We start from the raw sequence: 21,062 nt of genomic DNA, 5'->3' as shown, positions 1-21,062 counted from the left end.
TGCAACGTTGTCTATTTAATTTTCTCATAACCATGCTATTGTCCATGGGGGGATGAGCCATTCATTGGAGGAACAAACAATTTAGCCAGAGCATGACACGAAATTCACGTTGTGCTCCAATCGTCTCAAGATTCACGTCTACGGCCACCGAGAAAATTCATGGCTCAGAGTGAAGCCGAGAACTCATTCACATTGATCTATGCTAAGTCAGGCGTACTCTTTGCGAATAGATTTGACGGATCGAGTCGGCTCTTGATAGATCTGATTCGAACCAGACCATCAGCTCCGTAGTAATGAAGACCGTCACCCTTATGAGGTGAAGAAAAGTTGATGTACTTGTGCGGCACAGCAAGACCTGCTGCGTTAATTCCATCGAACACCTTATTTACCCACGCATCACAGCTCTTCATTCCCTCTTCATCATCAGCAGGAGCCGAGGCGAATATTCCGAGCATCACGTGTGGTTCACGATTTAAAAAGGCTCCGTTTGCCACGAGCGTGGAACCAGAACCTCGTGTGCCTGCCCCATGTCTATCGTGGATGACAACAATTGATGTAGAATTTGGTAGTGGCTCTGATAGGATGCGGCCGAGCTCTTCCGACCAGACAGGAACTGAGACCGTCTTTCGGAAATGTATGAGCTCCGCAAAGAGCTCAGGGTTCTTGACGGACATTGTGAGCCCGTACGGTGTAGCTATGGTTTATTGTTAGCTTTTTCCAGGCGGGAGAAGGACTGGTGTTTGAAGCTTACTCTCTTGGACTGTATTGACCACCACGGTTCCAAGGCTCAACATTCGCTCAAGATAATCTTTTGCCTCATCAAGATCGCTCTTGTCTTCGTTCAGAGCCCAGGCAAAAACGAAAAAGAATAGGCCTTCGGCCCCCGGTGGGTGCACGATGCCTACATCGGCCACGAGTTTATTGGGCTTCTTCCATGCGTACAATTTGGCGAGCCTCTCGGTAATTTGAGACGCTTCTTTCTGAGGAAATCCAACAAGCCCGCCGAGAAGAGTCGGGCGACGGTATACTCGAACGCGAAGACAAGAAACCACCCCAACGACACCAGCTCCGCCACCACGAAGCGTCCAGAGCAGATCGGGGTCGCAGTCGGCATCGTCTGTGTCCACAACATGCCCATCAGCCAAGACAACCCTTCCACCGAGGATATTGTCCGCGGCCATGCCCATGGTACCATTCCATAAGCTATAGCCACCGCCGCAGGCAAAGCCGACATAACCAACTACAAGAGATAGGGGCGTTGGCGTTGCAAGATTATGGCCGTCTAGGAACTTGAGTAATCTTTCAGATGACACTCCTCCTTCGACAGTTACATGCTGCCGATCCGCGGACAAAATCATTTTATCCACGGAGCGAACATCAAGCGAGACATCTTTGGGCCCAAAAGCGCGGCTCCTGCCCCCTTGGTCGACGCCAGAATTTCGAATTGCCAGGGTCAGTCCCTTCTGAGAGATATGTCGCACCGCTGTAGAAATTTCGGCTTCATCCGTAGGGCGCACGGTAGCTACAGGCAGAGTCGTGACAGATCTATCGTTGATTCGATTCAGTGCCTCATAATTCGTAGAAGAAACTGTATAGATGTGAAGGTTAGGAGCCTCGCGATGTAACCCTAGGAGAGCCGGCGCATCTTGCTCGATCGATGAAGTCGAAGAAGCTCCCCGGGGAGGATCAGTGTGGAATTCGGGACCAGATGTTATAGAAGTCATTGTAAGTCAAGTTTGTCAAAATATAGATGTACAAGTGTCTGCGCCTAGGCCAGGGCTTTTGATCTATCGAAAGCTTGAGAGAATATTAGTGAAAAGGATGCTTAGAGACGGCTTACATGCATGTATTTAGGTCTTGCCAACACAGGGACTCTAGGGAGCCACTTTGATGTGGCTGCTCACCTAATCTTCATCACCACGCGCCTCACGGAATTAATGTGTGCTATGGGCCAAAGCCGATCCGGCTAGCAAGTTTAGTCGACGTAAGTCCCGTGGACATAAAATCAGGCAATTTACTCGTATATTGGCTTCGCTCGGATCGAGAAATCCGTAGCTCACCAACTAAGACGGTTGAATGCATTCTGTTTTTCAGGATGAGACAAATTTGTGTAATAGTGTCGCGACTAAAGATAGTTGGGACAATGCGCATACTGTTTGGGCATCAATAGGGCAACACGCATCTACACTGGGCGAGACATAAGCTTTTAGCGTTGCCTGGGCCTACAACAAACTAGAAAACGGGCGCTGTCAGCGGGCTCTCATGTATGTAATGAGGCGACATGTAGATATACATGTAATTCGTCGTATTAGTTGCTCTAAGAGTGTAAATTGCTTTTAGAGACCCCTCACTATCTTGTAACTGGACGTAATTGGTCCGCTGCATTTGCCAAGCCCTGATATGGTACCTCTTTATAGCGAGTAGCTAAATTCAGCGTTTTCCCTGTCCGTCAAATCAAGGAATTCTTGATTCTCAGTTCTGGCATAGGACGGATCTGCCCGAACGAGGCGCTTCTTGGCGTTTTGTCGGCGGTAATATGACCAGATAAAGACAAGGTCTACAATACACAGTGCCCAGCAAACCAAGATTGTGATTTCGCCTGGTCGGTATTCGGGAGCGTCTTTTGGTCGGAAAGTCTGGGGTCCTGAATGAGGGTCAGTCAATTGAGGCTTATGCAGTGTGTATGCACGATAGCGTACCGATGATATTCCCAACGCAGTAAGCTACCAGATACATTGCTGCTACCGTCGTCTTCTTAGTCCATCCTATCAATACGTTAGTACGTTAAATGTAAACAAAATTGGTGCTCTTCTTACCCGCGACGTTTGTAGATATCAGGGATAAAATTGCGACGAAAGGAGCAGCATCTGCCTGGTTGATGTTAGTTCAATCCTCATCCCCATCTTCTGCATACATGTATTTACCTGAGTGAGATAGTATCCGGCCAGTCTACCAGCAGGTCGATCCAACGGAATAGCAATAATCATGATCATGCCGACCATGGATATTACGAGGGCAACTATAGACACCAAGAGGCGGCTTCCAAGTCTGTCTCCTAGGAATCCGCAAAGCAGCAGCGTGACGACTTCGACTGCTCCACCGGGAGTGCCATAGAGCAAGCTCTGCTCTGGAGTATAGCCAAACGAGACAATGAGTTGACTAAAGAAGTTGGAGATTCCGCCATTAGGAATATCAGAAAGCAGTGCGTACAAAACAAAACCCCACACGATGGGATCTGTTAAAGCTTCCTTGACCTGGTACCATTTAAAGTGCTTATTACCGATACCCTGTTCGTTGACTTTGATTCGGTGGACAGCCAACACACGCTCCTCTTTGGTAAGAAATCTCGCGTTCAGCTGATTATCGGGCATGATGAAGAAGAAGATTATTCCCATGGTGCTTGTCAGCACCCCAGTAAAAATAAAAATCGCTTTCCAGGGCGCAATCGAAAATCCGTGGATGTCGGCGCCGCGTGCGAAGCCATATGCTACCAAGCCGCCAAAAATTTGAGCCTCCGACAATGTTAGCAATAATGAGACAGAAAAGCAAAAGGTTATTAATCGGTTGCCATACAAAGCCATTGAAACTGAACCATATACTAGTTCTAAATCCTTGCTCCTTCTTAGTATACCACTGCGATGAGGCAATGTTAGCATGCATCGTCACTCTAACCAAGCAGCAAGGAAGTCACACCTGCGACACGAATAAAGTGAATCCAGGAGTAACAGCAGCCTCAAACACTCCCAGAAAGAGGCGAATGACCACAGCTCCTCCAAAGTTCTCAGTCGTGGCAAACAAAGCAAGGACAAGTCCCCACATGATGATGTTGAAGGCGGAATACTTGGCAAGCGGCAAACGTTGTAGGAGACGATTTGTTGGAAATTCCCAGCCAAGGTATCCTTTGCACAACATTAGCCAACTTTCTCAAGAGAATACGAAGAAAACGGCATACCAAAATAAAATAAACTTGATAGCCACTGATAATTGTCGCCAACAAGTTTGAGGTCGGTTTTCAAGCCCATGATGCTGGCATATGATAACGTCGTTTCTATCGGGTGTCAGATGCTGCAACACAACATTGGCGTTTACCGGCGTGATTCTCACTGTCAAGGTAATTGAGGCCGTAAATAATACACATTAGCTGGCAGGCAACGATTAGCTCACTGAAAAGACGCAAACAAATGTCACAACTAACAGGCATAAGGTTCATGTCGATTTTGCGCAACAAACGTCGCTCCGTCTCCTCGTCAAGCTGTAGAGTGGCGGCATCTAGGCCGGCAACGGCGTTAAGAGCTTCATCGGCATCAATTTCGACAACCTCTCCCTTCTCAACAACAGCCGTAGAGCGAGGGGGCTCATGATCGACCTTGTCAGTCTTTTCTGTCTTGTCGTCCGCCATTTTGAACCTCGGGTAGGTATAGGTACAAAAAGAGAAAACGAAGCGGAATGCACTCCTACGCAAGTCAGAGTTTGCAAAGACGAAATTCGTCTGAACTGGTTGATCAATCCTACCTCTTAAATAGGATGTGGTTACATTCATTGTCTTACTCCGATACCAAACCCCGCTCTCTCCTCACAGATGCAGGGGTCTATCTACACACTATCTAGAAGACCTATGCGGAAGGCGATTGACTTTTGGCGAAAGATAAGACATCCATGATGCTGTTGCGTGCTCCAGATCCGTGCATTGCACATCATCCGATCCGGAGATATCAGGCACATGCGCACATGACTGCCATAAGTATAGTACAACAGCGTGCCTCGTAACTTTGCCTTGTTCATTTACCACAATCTATACGTAACGCAGTATTTATCTCCATGTACCTTCGAGCAAAGCGCTGAGCAAACAGTGTTTACAACTCGCCAATCTTGCCTCTTCGGCATAGCGTAGTGTGGGGAGAGGCTAAGGAGAAAAGCTATGCAGGGATGAGAATAGCCGGTGACGGAGAGATCGTCATGTGCACCAGAAGCGAAGTCAACGGCAATTGCCAGGAGTATGCTGGCGTTGGCTTTATCTCGGGCTATGTGATTCCGATATGCCCGGCATCGGTACCCACTGCTTCCCAGGCCACGATAAAGCCGTTGCGATTGTTAACATGGTATTTCCTCTGTCTTATCAGCTACTTGTAACAAGGCGGCTATCTAAAGGGTGCCATTCCATGAATAAACTTGTTCGGGATTTATCTTGTACGAGAGTAGTACCGCATACAATAGTGCCAGATCTTGTTTGTTCCGAAGTGACCCTTTCCCAGAGTAACCCTACCAGTATCTAGAACCCTACCAGTTCAAGCAGCTTAAAGATTCTATGCAGCCGATTCAGCTGCAGCTTGAGCATAGATTGCATGGAAGACGCAGATCATGGCTTTAATGAGCCATTGCCTAAATTCTGGGCAATACTTCTTGCATGGGTCGCGTGAAGATGTTTGCTAAAGCAACAGAACTGACTCATGATGAAGATTACTAAAAACGAGACAAGAGAATAGACTATGGCTTAGTTGTAAACCTATGCTTCATTCTTCCAATTCTAAGTCTTTTCTAGCTTAATACTGCTTGCATCTCGAAAACGTCATCTCAAAAATGTAGTTGTCTTAAACTATGCAATAGGTCTACGTGCACAGATATTGAGTACGGAGATGGTGCACTATGTAAACATTTATTAGCAATTCAATCGACTTTTTCTTCCTGGTCGATTAAGTAAAGTGGTGTTGTTAGTTCAGCATACGAGCCGTTTTCTATAATACAAGTGGAAACTTTTCCTATTCCTCAGAATCGGGATATATCTCGCCCAAAGACCCAAGACACAAACCAATACACAGGCACCATAAGCTTATTGCGCACGCTCATGCTCCTCGTCAGATATGCTCCTCGCCATACTATCCATGCCACCCAGCCGCGTAGTGTATCGGCAGAGCTTTGATGTATCGCCTTCCAGCCGCCAAGGTACGTCAACGTGCCCCAGTTTCGGAACTTGAATGGCTTCCAAGCGCTCTTTATATCAATGGAGTCATCATTGGTGCTTCTGTTTAGTTGCCTCGCTAGATGCGCTGCTTGTTGGGAGGCGACTTGAGCTGTTTTGGGCAACGACTCGTTGCCCTCCACTACCGCGCAATCGCCAATCACAAACACATCTGGCAAGACTGGTGCCGCTGCGGTTTCGTTGGATTCACTAATCTTACTATCAGTTATGCGGGCACGTAGATAGCCATCTGTGACGATACCACCCGTTCTGGGGTCTTTCAAGAGGTGGCTTTTTGGCGCCTCTGCCTCTTGGACAGCTGTGAATTGCTTGTTGACCATTTGTTCCACAAACGGGTTCTGCATTAGCCCTGTGCTCCAGACAACTAAACCAGCTTCAACCTCTTTATCGCCATATTCTTTGATCTTGATGCTCAGGCCGCCATGTGCACTTCCGAGTGTTCCGTCGGCTACTCTGATCCCCTCAAGGTGATGCTCAGTACGGACTTGGATGCCCTGACGTGCAAATACTTCCATTGCATACTGCGCCAGGGCTTTGTCAAACATGGGCAGTACTTTGGGCGCAACATCGTAAACGGTAATCCGCACGAGGGGCATCAACTCTGGGTAGATCTTCTTCAAATCTTCGTGAATCAGATCATGCAGTTCCGCTGCAAACTCAATTCCTGTCGGTCCGCCGCCAACAATGACGAAATGAAGCAGCGATTTCTTTTCGTCTTCGGTGAGAGGCCTTCCCGCTGTTTTGCTATCTTTGCCGCCTGGTGAAGCGGGATACGAACACTGCTCGAACAGAGAGAGCACCCGCAACCGGATACGCCGTGCATCGCCAATATCTCGCAGAAAATGCGCGTGTTCTCGCACACCTGCTATGCCAAACGTCTGACTGTAAGCACCAACAGCGATGACGAGCTTGTCGTACTCTACATCGAAAATCTCTCCCTTGGGTGGCCGGGTTTCCGTCGCTACTTGACTCGCAGCTGTAGATGCTGAGATTGGTGATAGGTCATGCTGGAGCTTATCAATGGCATTGGCCTCGACACGGATAACCTTGCGAGAAAAATCGACATCGTCGGCCCAGCCCTGATAGAAGCGCAAGCCTCCTGGCGCACGGCGGACAGGCTCTAAGATGGCGCGGAATTCAAGAGTGCCGACTGATGTTGAAGCCAGTAGTGGCGTGAAAACAAAGTAACTGCGAGGTGAGATGACGACTCGTTCGTACTTTGCTGGGTCGAGGGTGCGAGCAAAGCTATATCCCGCCCATCCGGAGCCCAGAATCACAACACGCTTTCTTTTGTTGTCTTCAGAAAGCTTGTGTTAGCAAGCTCTTTTTGAAGCATGGGACTGATTCGATGAAGAAACTGATGTTGTTTTAAAGAGAAGTATAATACCTTTCTTTGACTTTGGCTCAATACTGTAAGACCTCTTGGTTGAGTGAGAAAACGTTAGGGCTTTAAAGAGTTTGGCCTGCTCTGTCGAAGATGTGAATTGGCGAGCGTTTTGGCGTATGCACCCTCGAGCTATCATTTTGGAGTTTGTCTGTACAAAACAAAGTAACTGCCAAGTTGCCGAAGCAAAGCGCTTGTTATAAGAGAAGCTTTCAGGAGCGCTGACTCGGGCTTTCCGATGATGTGTCAGAGGGATCAAGTGACGTCACTTGGACCATTCCAGACAAATAAGCTTAGGAATTTATTTAAGAGGGAAAATGAGCATAAGAGTCGTGTATATAGCGATTCTAATCAAGTTGAGCCTGCATTGCAGCAGTATTACTGCTTTATACCACGATCGCGAGTCATCCTGCCAAGGGTCACTACGCTCCTATAACCACCAAATTCTTCTAATAAAGCAATTGTCAATCTTGTTTTTTTAAACAGCCCCCTTTCTCGGTGTTCTTCATTTCTCCGTCTTTAAAATTGATATGGTTAGGGGCAGCTGGACCGTTCCGAGTCTCGGGCGTTTTCGAGATTCTAGAATCCGAAGAGCTGCGCCGTAAAAGTGGAACACGGACCGCTATGGTCAACGAAAACGTTTCGGAGTAAAAGCTTGACAGAGGATGAGATTCCATCGAGTACCAAAAAGAATCCTCTTGAATCCAAATTTTTTTGTTTAAAATATTTTGGACATGCTGCGTGCAATATGTGGCAATTTGAGTATTACTGATCATCGGCGGCCCTCCGCTCGCTGTAATATGTAATATAGAGAGTTCTGGCATTATCGGGAACTATGGGTCAAATCTGCATGGCCACTTAATCTCCTGGCTTCGTCCGGGTGCACCCGATATTTGGGAGCCTCCTGACAGATGCACAATTTTTGACAATTCAATTAAATAAGGAGTAAAATATTGCCTGCGTGTGATTGATGATTTTTCTTCTTCTTTTTTTTTGTCTTTCTCTTCGCTTATAGAGGAATACTAACAGTTTGTTGTTTCCGTAAGAAAAAAAAATGGCACCCAGAGCTATATTTCTCATTAACTAGTGCGACGATGCTTATAGACCATGAGCTATATATAAGTGTATAGTTTGAGTGATATACTAAAATTTCTCGTGGCATGAATTGTCAGCATCTTCTAACATCTAAACCAGAATATACTTCCTTGTCAAAGGATACCCTGGATAAGAAACTGCTTTCCCGTGACTATGAATTATGATAGGTTATGTCACCCCGCCAGGTATACGCTATACACGCGGAGAGGAATCTAGACAACAAACAATCATCAAACAACTAACGCTATGTGCCAGCACATGTTGGTTTTGTCTTGCTTAATCGTTCTCCGGCTCATATTTTGAGACTAGATTTCTTCTCTTACAGATATGATATTCTCATAACACATCTATAGAAACATCAGGTTGTAATTCGATGAAAAGGATGACCAATTCATCTCAACTGAGTCGTCTCTTGACAAAAATTAGAGGGTCACTGCATTATAAGCCCATCGCTTAGAAAAATTAGAACTGTTATATGACACATGTATCAATGTAAGTTCAAAGTATTGGATGATATCAGCGATAGCCAAGCGTGGGGCACTTTAATCCCAGCCGAGGCTTTCCTTCTCTTACCGCGCAGTCCATCCAACGATGGGGACTAGCATTGGATGAGTCGAAACACAATCACCTCAAACTAGAATTGCACAAGGAAGCTGCCCAATGTTCATCAACAGCCAGCACGATGCCCAAGCCGAATAGGGAAAAAGTTCATTCGCTGGATATCCAATGCAGACTTGAGAGAATGAATGACTGACTCAAACAGGGCGAAGCGAAACCTGCCAAAACGGCCGCAGTGAGTTTCTTGGTTGCGATTGTGGTGTTAGTTGTTATATATTTCACGCATTTCGGCCAATAGAAAGCTCCCTTCACCCCGCGGCACCAACACTTTACAGGCACATACCCACTGTGGCCTTGCCGAATCGCCGAAGGCTGTTAGGCGATAAGAGGCCGAGAGGCTCTCGGGCCGCCGATTAAATTCTGACCACTGAATAATCCATGATTTGATAATACAGCTGCTGCTCTCTCATTTGTAATGTGGCATTCCCCGCTATCCGCCCGGATCTACCCTCCGAACTGAAGAATGTCAGCATTTTCTTACAGCAACATGTAGAGAATCAGAGATTCAGCCCAAGAAGAGGGGCTCTAGTTAATTTTAGCCACGGCAAATATCCATGGATTCTTGATGCCAGCATTCAATGTTCCTAGCAACACTAGTATAGATGTGTACGGCCGCGTATTGCAGCTACCTAGTGCAACCTCTCAAACAGTCATTAATTGCCAGATCTAGACAATGATGGAGGATCAATAATGAGGTTTAAAAGTGCTATAAAAAAACCACTCACGATGATTCTTTTCATTTTCCTCTTAGCTGACCTGACCACGAATAACTAAACACATAATTCAATCTGAAACTCATGTTCCCTAATCCAGATCGCCTCGGCAATTGCTTAGAAATATAGCGTCATCTCCTCCATCTTGTGGCGGGCCGTCACGCAACCAGCAGCGCCCAGCCATCATTCGAGGAAGCGGTTAGATCCACCACACGAAAATCGGCGTTATGAGTTGTTACTCCGCACGCAGAAAATGTATAAGATGAATCAAGTCGCAAGCTCTCTTCGCAGACCACTCACCTCATTGATTAAACCGATCAATTCACCGTTTCACACAAGACCGTACTCTACTACTAGAAAGCATATCATCATGGGAGCCCCTCAGACAAGCAAGGCCATCATCAAGGTTGCCCCGGGCAAGGGAGCTATCCAAGAGCTGCCGACTCCAAAAGTTCGCGATGGACACGTAATTGTCAAGACAAAGGCGGTTTCTATCAATCCTACCGACTGGAAGAGCCTTCACAACGACAAGGAAGACACATTTGGCACAAAGATTGGGTGCGATTTTGCCGGCGAGGTGGTTGAGGTTGGTGCGGGAGTGACCAACTTTAAAGTTGGCGATCGAATTGCCGGTCTCAGCCCTGGAGCGTAAGTCTTGTGCTCTGGCCTCTGCTTGTCACTGCAATTTCATCGGCAACTAACGTGAGAATTGCAGAGACATGTTTGAGAAAGAGAATGGCTCATATGGAGAGTACTTGCTCACCCAGGCAGACGTCCAATTCCACAACCCACTGAGCGATGAAGAGGGAGCGACCCTCGGAGTTTCAGTCTTCACAGTTGTAAGTTGATATATATATGCCCATCAGACATTCACAACTTTAACTTCTCTGTTTGCTAATATTACGTCCGTCTTCACCATTCAGGGCCAAGGTCTATACCAAAACCTCAAGCTGCAGCTACCCACAAACCCCATCACCACACCCACCCCAGTTCTCATCTACGGCGGAAGCACCGCATCCGGTCTCTGGGGCATCCAATTCGCCAAGCTCTCCGGATACAAAGTCATCACCACCGCCAGCCCTCGCAACTTTGACTACCTAAAGTCTCTGGGAGCCGACGCCGTCTTCGACTACAACTCGCCCACCGTTGTCGGAGACATCATTGCCGCTGCCGGCGGCGAGCTGGCCCTCGTCTGGGACTGCATCTCCGAAGGAGAGTCGTACAAAATCGGCGCCGCCTCCATCTCGCCAAAGGGCGGAAAACTAGGCGTGCTGCTCCCCGTCAATCTCGACGAGGTCCACGCCATCAACCCCAACATTGAAACCGCCGTGACCATGGCCTACAGCGTCTTTGGAAAGCCCTTCTCCAGAGGTCTTTCCAGCGAAGGGAGCCCTGAAGACAACGAGTTTGCAAAGAAGTTTAGGGACGTTGCGGAGCCGCTGCTCCGAGAGGGCAAGCTCAAGGCTCCCAGGATCGAGGTCAATCGCGGCGGCAGCGGCCTCGAGGGCGTGTTGGTGGGCTTGGAGGAGCTGCGCCAGGGCAAGGTCAGCGCGTCAAAGCTCATTTACACAATCTAGGTGATGGAAAGGATGCGGCTGAAATTTATGAATTGGTACATGTATGTCTATGGATGCAACAAAAATAAATAGTGCGATGCAATATCAAATTGGAAATGCTCTAAATAGATCAAGTCCCAAATCCTAGAACCAATATATGTGGAAGGTGATATTCAATCCAAGTCCTTCTCCCTTTTGGTACAGCAGTTTTGCATGCTCGTGTGCATGCATTCTCTAATCCTCGCCATGGGTATATCTATCTTACTCTCTTCCTATAGCCATTTTTTTCCACCGCATGCTTCATGCTCTCATCCGCCTTTAAGCCCACTTTCCAAGCAGCGCCATGATTGCGATGCCGAGATACAGAGAAAAGAGCATGAATGCCAGACGCTTCTTGTCCTGCGTGCGATACGGGTTGAAGAGGAAGTCGCGCGCAATCATCTCGACGAAGCCGGTGTAGATGAGGATACCAGCAGAAATCGAATCAAGAACGCCAGACACAACGTTGGCGGTAAAGGAACCACTGTTGTATGTAGTCCGCACGCCGAGGCCGATGGCAATGGCAATAGGAGTCGTCAATCCATAGGCAGCGCAGAGAAACCAAGGCATCCACTTAAAGCGCCTGGGGAATGGGATGACACTCAAACGGGCGCCAATACCCAGGCCCTCAAAGGACTGGTGGAAGACGATGACTGCATACAGAGTGCTAAACTCATCGCCAGCAACACCGAGGTTGAGGCCGATGATGACGCTGTGGAAGAGAACGCCAAACTCCAGAATCAAAAAGGCCGCAATCTGAGACTGAAAGCCAAAGGCCACTTTCTCGGAGTCGCCTTCAAGATCCTTGAGTTCCTCGACGTCGAAGTCATCGCTTGGCTTGTCGCTAGGAGCACGATCCATCACTTGTTCGTTGCCCTTTGCATTGAGAGGAGGAATAGCGCCATCCTGGTCAGCCGAGTGCAGTCCCTGGTGGGTGTGAGTGTGACGGCCGTCAGTGATGGTGTCTTCGACCTCAACATGGGCCAGTTTGAATTTCCTGTCGACGTAGTACTCGGCCAAGAAGTCCAGCAGGAAGATCAGCATGGCCGAGGTCAGGGCCAGGGCAGGGGGCCAGCTGTATTGAGCCCAGCCGCCAGTCATGCCGACGCAGCTCGCCGGTCCAATCTCCTCATAGGCCGGGTCGAGGAGGTGGATGAAGGCTGTGGCGATGATAACGCCAGCGCCAAAGTAGCGGGCAAAGAGGTAGACATAGAGGGGGATGCGCAGGCGTCGAACGCGGGTGGCCAGGACGGGGAAGAAGGTCACGGCCGTCGAGACAATCATGATGACAAACAGCGCCGAAACACGCACGCCGAGACGTCCATTGTACTCGTTGCCGCCGGCGTTGAGGTAGCAGATGATGTCTCGGGGGTCCGCCGAGTCGAGGTCGACGGCCTGGGGGTTGAAGTCTGCGTCCGCCATGGCTGCTCAGATCAACAGCAAGAGATGTTGGCAAGCAAATGAGATGAGATGATGGCTCGACTGAAGAAATGAAAAAGAAGAGGGTGGGATGGGACAGTATTTGAAGCTGCAGCCACGGTGGATCTCGTTCTATAGTTTCACCCAAAGAATGGCCTAGGGGCGCCCGCACCAACATGCCAGAGACGAGGCTGGCCAACAAACGGGCCACGGCTCAAAGCCCCCAGCAAGCATCCGTGCAGTGGAGATGCTTTTTGGCCTCTTTGGCTTGTTATTGGAGCACGCGGATGGCCTGGTGCCGGGTCTGCGCTGATAATTTCACGTAGCTTGAGCACCGTGATGGCCCAGCTTGGACACCGAAGAGCAGCTTCTCACGGCTCCCTGCGACGAGGCCTTGGGGGTGGCAACATGTCGTGTTGTACAGAGTCAAGCAAGGGGTTCGGGGCGTCAAGTTTTTGTTTCGGAAAGACATCTAGCCACTGTTGGCTCGGCGCTCGAGCTGAAGCATCACGCGCGAGCCAACTGAGACTATTTTTTTATATTTAGACTGACGGGCTACACTTTGGTTTTCACCACGTGCAAACAACAGGAAGGTTGTGGCACGCACAAAACGAGGGAAGAGGGCTATGTTTTGATATTTCCCCACCACACAAATTGCGTGATGCGATATCGAGACGTGAGTTATCATGGAATCTTTGTTTCTCCTCTTCTTGTCGGCCACTACGGCTGAGAACCTTGATGGTCACACAAAGTCCCATTTGTGGTGGTGAGAACCCTGATGGCCACGCAGCCCCGCCAATCAGAGCGCAGCAAAATAAACGTCAGAGCTAGCATTCAACTGAAGGCATTCTGGTGCGAGAGCCCAAATTTTGTATGCGCGGTTACTAATTGAATTTGTGCGTGCTATCGGGAGCTGAGGTCGGCGAGTGGCTTGGGCCTTGTCGCCTCGTGCGCATCAGGGCTGATGTTGGCCCTGGCGGCGTAGTTTCCTGGCGGTTGGCGAGTGATGATGATTTTTCCATCGCATATGTAGATGGCTGAACAAGAAGAGTTGCTCTGATTTTATTGGAAACCAGAGAGAACGAAAGCTCAAGTGTAACTCAGACGACCTTGTTTGACATGACAAATTCCCGAATTGGTCTTTCTGTGGCTAGTTGGTCGCAGAGCGCCAAGTTGGTGTACGGCCACAATGTTGTTGGGTACATGCACGTAGCGGATAATAGCAGGAGGATCCGAGCAAGTGGAAATAAAGCGGGATACGCAATTTTTTTAGATTGCAGTGTATAGAAACAGACAAGTGCCTTTTGTGGTCAGTAATCATGCAGGTTTCTAGTAATGCTAAAGATTTTGTACACGTATGTTGCCTAACAGCTACAATCGCCTCCAACACTCTCATTCTAATTATTAAATAAAACATTTTTTTTTCTCACAAATCATATTCATAGTGTGCTATTCTCTACATAAGTTAAATCTTTCAGATTCACTGAGGTAGGGGCAGGGTCACGCCTAATCCTCTCGTGCCTGTACACTATGTGCTTCGGCACTCTTGTACAACAGCTCTGCCCCTTGTATTTCTTGTACCATTGTCTTGTTTTTCCTTCTTATTATGCATCATCACGAGCCCTGTAGTACCAAACATATACAGAGTACAGCTACACAACAGACTTGGCCAAATCAAAGGGCGCACATGACATTCGTTTACACAGGCACTCAGAGCCTCGTCGTCCTGGTTGACACTTGTTTGTATTCTTTTCTAATCCTTCATGAAAGCATTTTTAAGAAGCCCCTTCTTATTTTCCATCCACCATAAAGTCATGTTCTGCATCCTTTTGAACATTCGTGTGGATCCTCGGCCTCCAGCTTCATCTCGTGGGGCCAGGCCCCGGTAGTTGCGGCAGCCACCCGCGCGGGCCATTTGGACGCTATTCCGAAATTCAGCCAATCTTTGCATCGCGCTAAGCATCACGTCTTTTGTCTCAATCGCCAGGGTCAGATCAAAGGGCGTTGTCAAGAGGTTAAACCAACGTCAATCCGTCTTTTGATATGTAACTGTTCTACGGTCTATATACATGCTAAGTATGAGCCGGCAAAGGCTGCACACTATCAGCACTTGCCCTAATATTTTGCACTGCTTGCCTGTAGCAGCAGCATCTTACATCGTATCACACTGACCGATAATATGTTTCCGAAAGGGCGTCCTGTCAAATACGTGTAAATAAGAAAACATTTAGCGCAAAAATTTCTCCACGTCCATTTACTTCATCTATAGTGACTATGTATCCGTGTACAAGTCTCAAACAGTCTCGGATAACTCTAGGCTTCATCTCTATCATTGTAATACTCCCGAAACATACTCGGCTTAAAACCTCCAAACGACATATATATCGAAGTAAGCTAAAAGATTAAAAAAAATAGAGCAATCCCATGTAAGCTTGTTACAATTGCCAAATGACTCCCATCTACAAGAAAGACCATGGCTATTCGACACACTCTCAGACAGCTAGTACAGCAATTATGCGTCTCCTAAAATTGCACCAGGTTTCACTATCAAATCATATAAATCGAGTGATAGGGTAAGTGTTGTATTATTGCCGAGAAAAAAAAATGTGACATATATCATCCAGGCTCTTAACATCTGATCAAATTGGTTAACGCCAAGCAAAAATGGCGGGGACCTAAAATTTCTTCTCGGTATAGGTTTGACGAAAAAGGAATTCGTATAGAATGTCACTATGGCTTCACTGCTGTGTCTATAGAGGCATCATAACGCAAAACTATGTCTATTTGTCTCAGCGGCATGCACATATACACGGCGATTTCGATACAGATCAAGAAAGGGTAGCGAAACATGTGTGGCAACCTGGAACTTTATTTCTACCAGTAATATGACTGACGCTCGATATGCCACCAAGTCATGGTAATAAATCGACTGTGCTTCTTCTCCTATTTGTTAGTCGCCTTCCAGCCTTTATTTAGCACAGACCGCGACTTCACCGACGGGCATATGCGAAGTGGGACTTGTCTCGAGAGCTACGGCTCTGAAACGCTCAGTGCAATGCTAGGAAGAATGTCAAAGAAGAGATTATAGAACTGCCTTTGAGATGCTATGAGCGTCACATTCACGGCCAGTGTCCAGCAAAAAAGCCTTTTGGTCTCTATTTATGCAATCACAGTAACTTCGTGCGTGAGCTTACGAGAATAACGTATATGCCTGGATAGTGAATGAGGCTATACGATGCTGCTTATCTCAGCACACAACATACAAGGATTCTTCCAAAACCTCTCCCGCAACGCCTTCGCATCCATGACTCGAGGATTATTGAAATACGCGCGCTGGGCGATTGCACATACCTGTTACACACGTAATCCCCGACTACGGAGCGCTGCGATGAGATCTAGCGTTTGCGTCTCCACAACGACTCGGGGATTTCGTGGAGTCAGGTAAACGGCTTCATCTCCCAAACACGCCAGATTAAACTCCAAATGTAAGATTTCGATAAGTTGCCGGCTCGGACCTGCGCAAAAAAACGAACCAGGTTCCCAGAAGCCAATCAGCCCACTAAAATCAGGTCGGTTCCCTTCGGGTTACCAAAGCACAAGCATTCAGAATGATGTGCAGATGCGGCGCAAACAGGGTAGCGAGAGGGCGTCAGTCGCCTCACGAGATCAACGCCGCATGTAAATCCAGGCATCTCCTCAACGACGACGACGTTTCTCTTGGTAACAAATATCCACCAAAGCCCGATGCATCGCAGCAGTGTGGAGAGAAACGTATCCTTAATCCCCAACTCTATCACCGCCTGCAAGACGCAAGACCTGGGGAAGCGGCATGGCCTGCCCATGGGGGAGTTGCGCTGCCGACGTAATACGTAATAGCTGCAGCCAGATTTGGAGGTTGGGCTGCACATCGGCCGTATCGTTGCTGCTTGCTTTTGGTCTCCAGACGCGGGAGCTGAGTGGACCTGGGTGAGTGGAGTTTGCCGTTCTGATTCATACGCAAACAAGTGGCTGATGAGGATTCACTGGCCGTGTCTCTTTGTAAACCACCAGACTAATACTATCAACTGGACTAGCCACTTCATTATCTTCCAGAGCAGTGCCTTTCCCCCGTAATACGACACGAGCAGAGTATAGCGTAAAACAGAGCAGCCGGGGTCAAGCAGACCCAAAGGCTTTTGCCATGCTTATCACCTGTTGTTCATGCTGCCGTCCATGGGTTGCGTCGGCGCAGAGGCAGAGTCTGGAGAAACACCCGCAGCTACAGCGTCACATCGCCCGTACTAGGAGCCGACGATGCTTGTTAGCTGTTCCTGATGCTGCTAGGCCCAGCACTCGCGTGGTCAGGCTCTGCATTAGGTTTCTATTAGAGACAGAAAGTAAAGTTGTTGCCATCGCCGTCGCCAGCGCCTTCAAACCACCACAAGGAACGCCGAGATCCATCCCGCACACACGACTCTCACGCCGAACCCTTTTCAGCGGTGGCCAAAAATGAAGGTTCTAAAAAGGGCATCAGGGCACACCAAGGAAGGGGAGAGAAAAAAAAAATTCAATTCCCATTTTTGCCTCCAAGACCCAGTTTTGCAAGTCAATGATTGGCCTTGGCGGCAATGCCGATGGCGCTCTTTTAGCACCATCACAACGCGCGCGCAGTTTTTTTTTTCCTTCCGCAGCCACCAAAGAAAAGAGAAAAAGAACAGCCAAGCGCTAGAGAACGCCGCTAGAAGATGCAGAGAAGCTGTACCTGGTTTGTATTCTTCCGCTGCCACGCCCTTAAAACTACATGTTCAGATCGTTAGTTGGTTGGTGAGTCTGCCGTACTTGGCGCATGTCCGGATCTGGAAAGTGGCTTCAAGCCGGGGAACGACTGGTATGAATCAACGCCTTCACAATGACGCAGATCAGAAAAAAGAGAGAGAAACAGAACAAAAAGTAGGTAAAAAATAGGATCTACGTAGGGTCGGATCCGACCTCCTCGACTCGCTATCACGGCGTTGCTGTGCCGAGACTGGGCTAGCTCCATCAAACTCTTCATCAGTTGATGGGGCTTATATGGGGCGAAAGTGAGGGTCTCGCCAGGCCAGCCAAGCTGATAAGCTGGACCGCCGCGTAGTGTAGCAGTAGTAACGTTGATGTAGGTAGTCAAGCATTGAAAGGGCCGAGCCAGCGAGCAAGACGTCGCAAACCATAAAGTTGTGCCCGTCTGCCGCCGACGCGTTTCCTGCTTCTTCTTGGCTCTCTTGTTCTCCAGCTTTTCGTCCCGCGTATGGTGTTTTGATATCGATTTGGGTGACCTCCTCTCTCACCCTCCGTCATCATACTCAACTTCCTTAATACTACCTGCTGCTCTCGTGCTCGCCGCCGACCCTCCGGACCGATCTCGTCTCCCCCCCTTTGACTCATCCTTTTCGAGTCCGATTTTTTTCTTCTTAAATCTTGCTCTCTGTTTTCTTCGAGAGTAAAGACACAAAATGGCCTTTGAATCATCTTCCCCCGTGGGAGGACCGCTGGTGTCTGACGAGAAGTACGTCCAAGGCATCAGCGACAAGCCCGTAGGCGATGGCCCGAACCACGACATCGCAGCGGGCCAGGCCGGCGAGGAGGGCCTGAAGCGCGAGCTCAACTCCCGCCACTTGCAATTCATCGCCATCGGTGCTGCGCTCGGCACCGGCCTGTTCCTGGGCATTGGCGGTGCTCTGTCCAAGGCCGGGCCTGGCTCTCTCTTCATCTCCTTCCTGTTCCTCGGCAGCGTCGTCTACTCCATCATGGTGGCGCTGGGCGAGATGGCGTCATACATTCCCGTCACGGGAGCCTTTACCGTCTATGCGTCGCGGTTCATGGATCCCACGCTTGGTTTTGCCATGGGCTGGATCTATTGGTTCAGCTGGGTCATCACCATCGGTCTGGAGTTGACCGCCAGCGGCCTCATTATCCAGTACTGGACCGAGTCTATCAGCATTGGAGTCTGGATTGCCATTTTCTGGGTGGTCTTCACAGCTGCGCAGTTCCTGCCGACCTTCATTTTTGGCGAAATGGAGGCCTACCTCTCCAGCATCAAGGTCATTACCATCTTCGGCTTCGTCATCTTCGGCATCTGTGTCAACGCCGGTGTCGGTGACCAGGGCTACATTGGCTTCAAGTACTGGAGAGATCCTGGTGCTTTTGCCGAGTACATGGTCGACGGCGCAATTGGCAAGTTTGTCGGTTTCTGGACCGTGCTCATCACTGCCGGCTTCAGTTTCCAGGGAACAGAGCTGGTCGTCATCGGTGCTGGTGAGACAGCCAACCCTCGCAAGACCATCCCAACTGCCATCCGATGGACATTCTGGTCCGTCTTCCTGCTCTTCAACTGCACCGTCTTCTTCGTCGGCATCAACGTGCCCTACGACAACCCCGACCTCCAGAGCGGATCGACCAACGCCTCGGCCTCGCCTCTCGTCATCGTCGCCAAGCTCGCCGGCATCCAGGCCCTTCCCTCCATCATCAACGCCGTCCTGCTGACCGCCGTCCTGTCCGCCGCCAACTCGGACATCTTCTCCAGCAGCCGCATCTTGGTTGCCATGGCCGGCGAGGGCCACGCGCCCGCCTTCTTCAAGAAGGCCAACCGATACGGAACTCCGTACTACGCCGTCGCCGCCTGCTCGGCCTTTGGTCTGCTGGCCTTCCTCAACCTGTCCAACAACGGAACGACCGTCTTCAACTGGCTGCTAAACATCACGGCCGTAGCCGGCTTCATCAGCTGGTCGCTCATCAACCTGTGCCACATCCGGTTCATGAATGTCCTCAAGTACCAAAACATCCCCCGTGACGAGCTCCCATACAAGGCCCCCTTCCAGCCCTACCTCTCGTGGTTCGGCTTCTTCTTCAACCTCCTGATCCTCATCACAAACGGCTTCACAGTCTTCATCGAGTGGAACACGAGCGACTTTTTCGCGTGCTATGTCAGCGTTCTGCTCTTCATTGTCCTTTATGTCGGCCACAAGATTGTCTACAGGACCTCGTGGAAGTGGATTCCCCTTGCAGAGGTGGACATTTCCAAGGGCCGATCCGATGCGTGAGCGAAGAGCAGCGAGGGATGATTGATGATTCGGAGTAAATCTTTGTATGCGGTCATAGCGGTTAATAATTGTATTTTTATGTTTTATGAGTGTCATGATCTACAGGTCGTAATTGATACCCCATTTGAAGAGGAATCTTGCTGTGCTTATTGTCTCGTGTCGAATGCCGTCTCGTCCGCATAATTGGATGCTCTCTTCTGTCGCCTCCTATTGAATCCGGGGATATCATGTTGCCAAGCAATGGTGGGGTTTTAGAAGAACAAGTCTCCAGAGAAGAGGAGAACTTTGGGGTTAAATATCTCGCGTCTCAATGGCAGTACAGTATGTATTTGCAAAGGTTCTTGGTATTTCCCCACAAGACCTCTTTCACATGTCAGAGACTAGCAACTGTGCAACTCCAAATCGCGCGTTCGTATTGTTTTTTGTTGGGCAGTCATTCAATCTGTTGAAAATCTCCGGTAACGCTGGTTCACAATGCGCTAAACTCAGGGGGGCAGAGATATTCCCGTAATAACCGTCTTCCGCAACTCGTGCTGTCAAAAAGAAACAAGAGTGTGAATAGGCGAATAAGGTTTAAAAATTACAGTTGTGACAGTGATTCGAATATTAATCAAAGTGACAATGCGACAAGAGGCTGAAGTGAAGGCTTTTCCCCCACCGTTCCCCCAAATGCCAGATAAACCAAAGAATAAAAGAGATTGATTGCCTGCAAGCTGCAAAAGGCACGCGACCTCGAGCCGTCTGTGGAGTTCGCCTTGCCAGCAGAGAGGGCTAAGCTTGATATGGAACCGAATCTCTGAAGCAACGTTGGCCTTTTCACGTGTAAACAGAGGCCAATCAGAGCCAACAGCGGCCGATTATCAGAACAACAAGCCCCAAGGAGACCCACGACAGCGGATCTAGCACTTTTCAGTTGATACTGTACTGTAGAGGCAATGCCTAGCATGCAGGGACCGCATCAGGTACATGCACAGTAAGCACAGACTTCAATTGCCGGCTATAGCCTCAACCAAATTTTATACAACCTCCCTGCTTTTCGCCCTCTTCACATGGTTTCTTCTCTTCTCCCCGCCTGTTTGCCCATTTTCCTTCTTCAACCGCAACTCCCCTCCACGGCTTATCGTACTCTTGTAATACTTAATCTTCCAACGGCGAGAACAGGCGGCTAGACCAGGTAACACTCGCCACGCTAGAATATCAAGTGGG

The 21,062-nt window shown here is 48.9% G+C and overlaps 6 protein-coding genes across 6 annotated transcripts; 2 read left to right on the top strand and 4 right to left on the bottom strand.

The window, feature by feature from the left end:
- Positions 1-197: 197 nt before the first annotated feature.
- TrAtP1_005024 (uncharacterized protein) lies at positions 198-1,724 on the bottom strand (the record flags this gene model as incomplete). Its single annotated transcript, XM_014084369.2, has 2 exons — positions 198-694; positions 752-1,724. 2 exons carry the CDS (start codon positions 1,722-1,724, stop codon positions 198-200), a joined length of 1,470 nt encoding a protein of 489 aa, XP_013939844.1.
- A 687-nt stretch (positions 1,725-2,411) lies between these two features.
- Positions 2,412-4,399, bottom strand: TrAtP1_005023 (uncharacterized protein; the record flags this gene model as incomplete). Its single annotated transcript, XM_014084368.2, has 9 exons — positions 2,412-2,644; positions 2,700-2,765; positions 2,817-2,871; positions 2,925-3,512; positions 3,574-3,633; positions 3,694-3,899; positions 3,953-4,048; positions 4,105-4,141; positions 4,196-4,399. The coding sequence occupies 9 exons, from the start codon at positions 4,397-4,399 to the stop codon at positions 2,412-2,414; spliced, it is 1,545 nt and encodes a 514-aa protein (XP_013939843.1).
- A 1,162-nt stretch (positions 4,400-5,561) lies between these two features.
- TrAtP1_005022 (uncharacterized protein) lies at positions 5,562-9,261 on the bottom strand. The gene is made up of 2 exons (XM_066112552.1): positions 7,365-9,261; positions 5,562-7,274 (listed from the first exon to the last, which is right to left on the bottom strand). Exons 1-2 carry the CDS (start codon positions 7,498-7,500, stop codon positions 5,764-5,766), a joined length of 1,647 nt encoding a protein of 548 aa, XP_065968637.1. The 5' UTR covers positions 7,501-9,261; the 3' UTR covers positions 5,562-5,763.
- An 827-nt stretch (positions 9,262-10,088) lies between these two features.
- TrAtP1_005021 (uncharacterized protein) lies at positions 10,089-11,478 on the top strand. Its single transcript, XM_014084366.2, has 3 exons — positions 10,089-10,435; positions 10,503-10,626; positions 10,711-11,478. The coding sequence occupies exons 1-3, from the start codon at positions 10,158-10,160 to the stop codon at positions 11,362-11,364; spliced, it is 1,056 nt and encodes a 351-aa protein (XP_013939841.1). The 5' UTR covers positions 10,089-10,157; the 3' UTR covers positions 11,365-11,478.
- Positions 11,479-12,881, bottom strand: TrAtP1_005020 (uncharacterized protein). Its single transcript, XM_066112551.1, has one exon. The coding sequence runs from the start codon at positions 12,802-12,804 to the stop codon at positions 11,662-11,664; it is 1,143 nt and encodes a 380-aa protein (XP_065968636.1). The 5' UTR covers positions 12,805-12,881; the 3' UTR covers positions 11,479-11,661.
- A 5,388-nt stretch (positions 12,882-18,269) lies between these two features.
- TrAtP1_005019 (uncharacterized protein) lies at positions 18,270-19,856 on the top strand (the record flags this gene model as incomplete). Its single annotated transcript, XM_014084365.2, has 1 exon — positions 18,270-19,856. The coding sequence occupies one exon, from the start codon at positions 18,270-18,272 to the stop codon at positions 19,854-19,856; it is 1,587 nt and encodes a 528-aa protein (XP_013939840.1).
- Between the last annotated feature and the right edge of the window lie 1,206 nt (positions 19,857-21,062).

The sequence above is a fragment of the Trichoderma atroviride genome, chromosome 2 (assembly GCF_020647795.1).
Source record: "Trichoderma atroviride chromosome 2, complete sequence".
NCBI lineage: Eukaryota > Fungi > Ascomycota > Sordariomycetes > Hypocreales > Hypocreaceae > Trichoderma > Trichoderma atroviride.
The sequence above is the reverse complement of the archived record's forward strand: the minus strand, read 5'-3'. Positions and strand labels throughout refer to the sequence as shown.

Coding starts and splice junctions, on each gene's coding strand:
- TrAtP1_005022 (XM_066112552.1), bottom strand. CDS start 7,500: ATGATAGCTCGAGGGTGCATACGCCAAAACGCTCGCCAATTCACATCT. Junction 7,275..7,364: donor TGAGCCAAAGTCAAAGAAAG/GTATTATACTTC, acceptor AGCTTTCTGAAG/ACAACAAAAGAAAGCGTGTT.
- TrAtP1_005021 (XM_014084366.2), top strand. CDS start 10,158: ATGGGAGCCCCTCAGACAAGCAAGGCCATCATCAAGGTTGCCCCGGGC. Junction 10,436..10,502: donor GCCGGTCTCAGCCCTGGAGC/GTAAGTCTTGTG, acceptor TGAGAATTGCAG/AGACATGTTTGAGAAAGAGA. Junction 10,627..10,710: donor GAGTTTCAGTCTTCACAGTT/GTAAGTTGATAT, acceptor TTCACCATTCAG/GGCCAAGGTCTATACCAAAA.
- TrAtP1_005020 (XM_066112551.1), bottom strand. CDS start 12,804: ATGGCGGACGCAGACTTCAACCCCCAGGCCGTCGACCTCGACTCGGCG.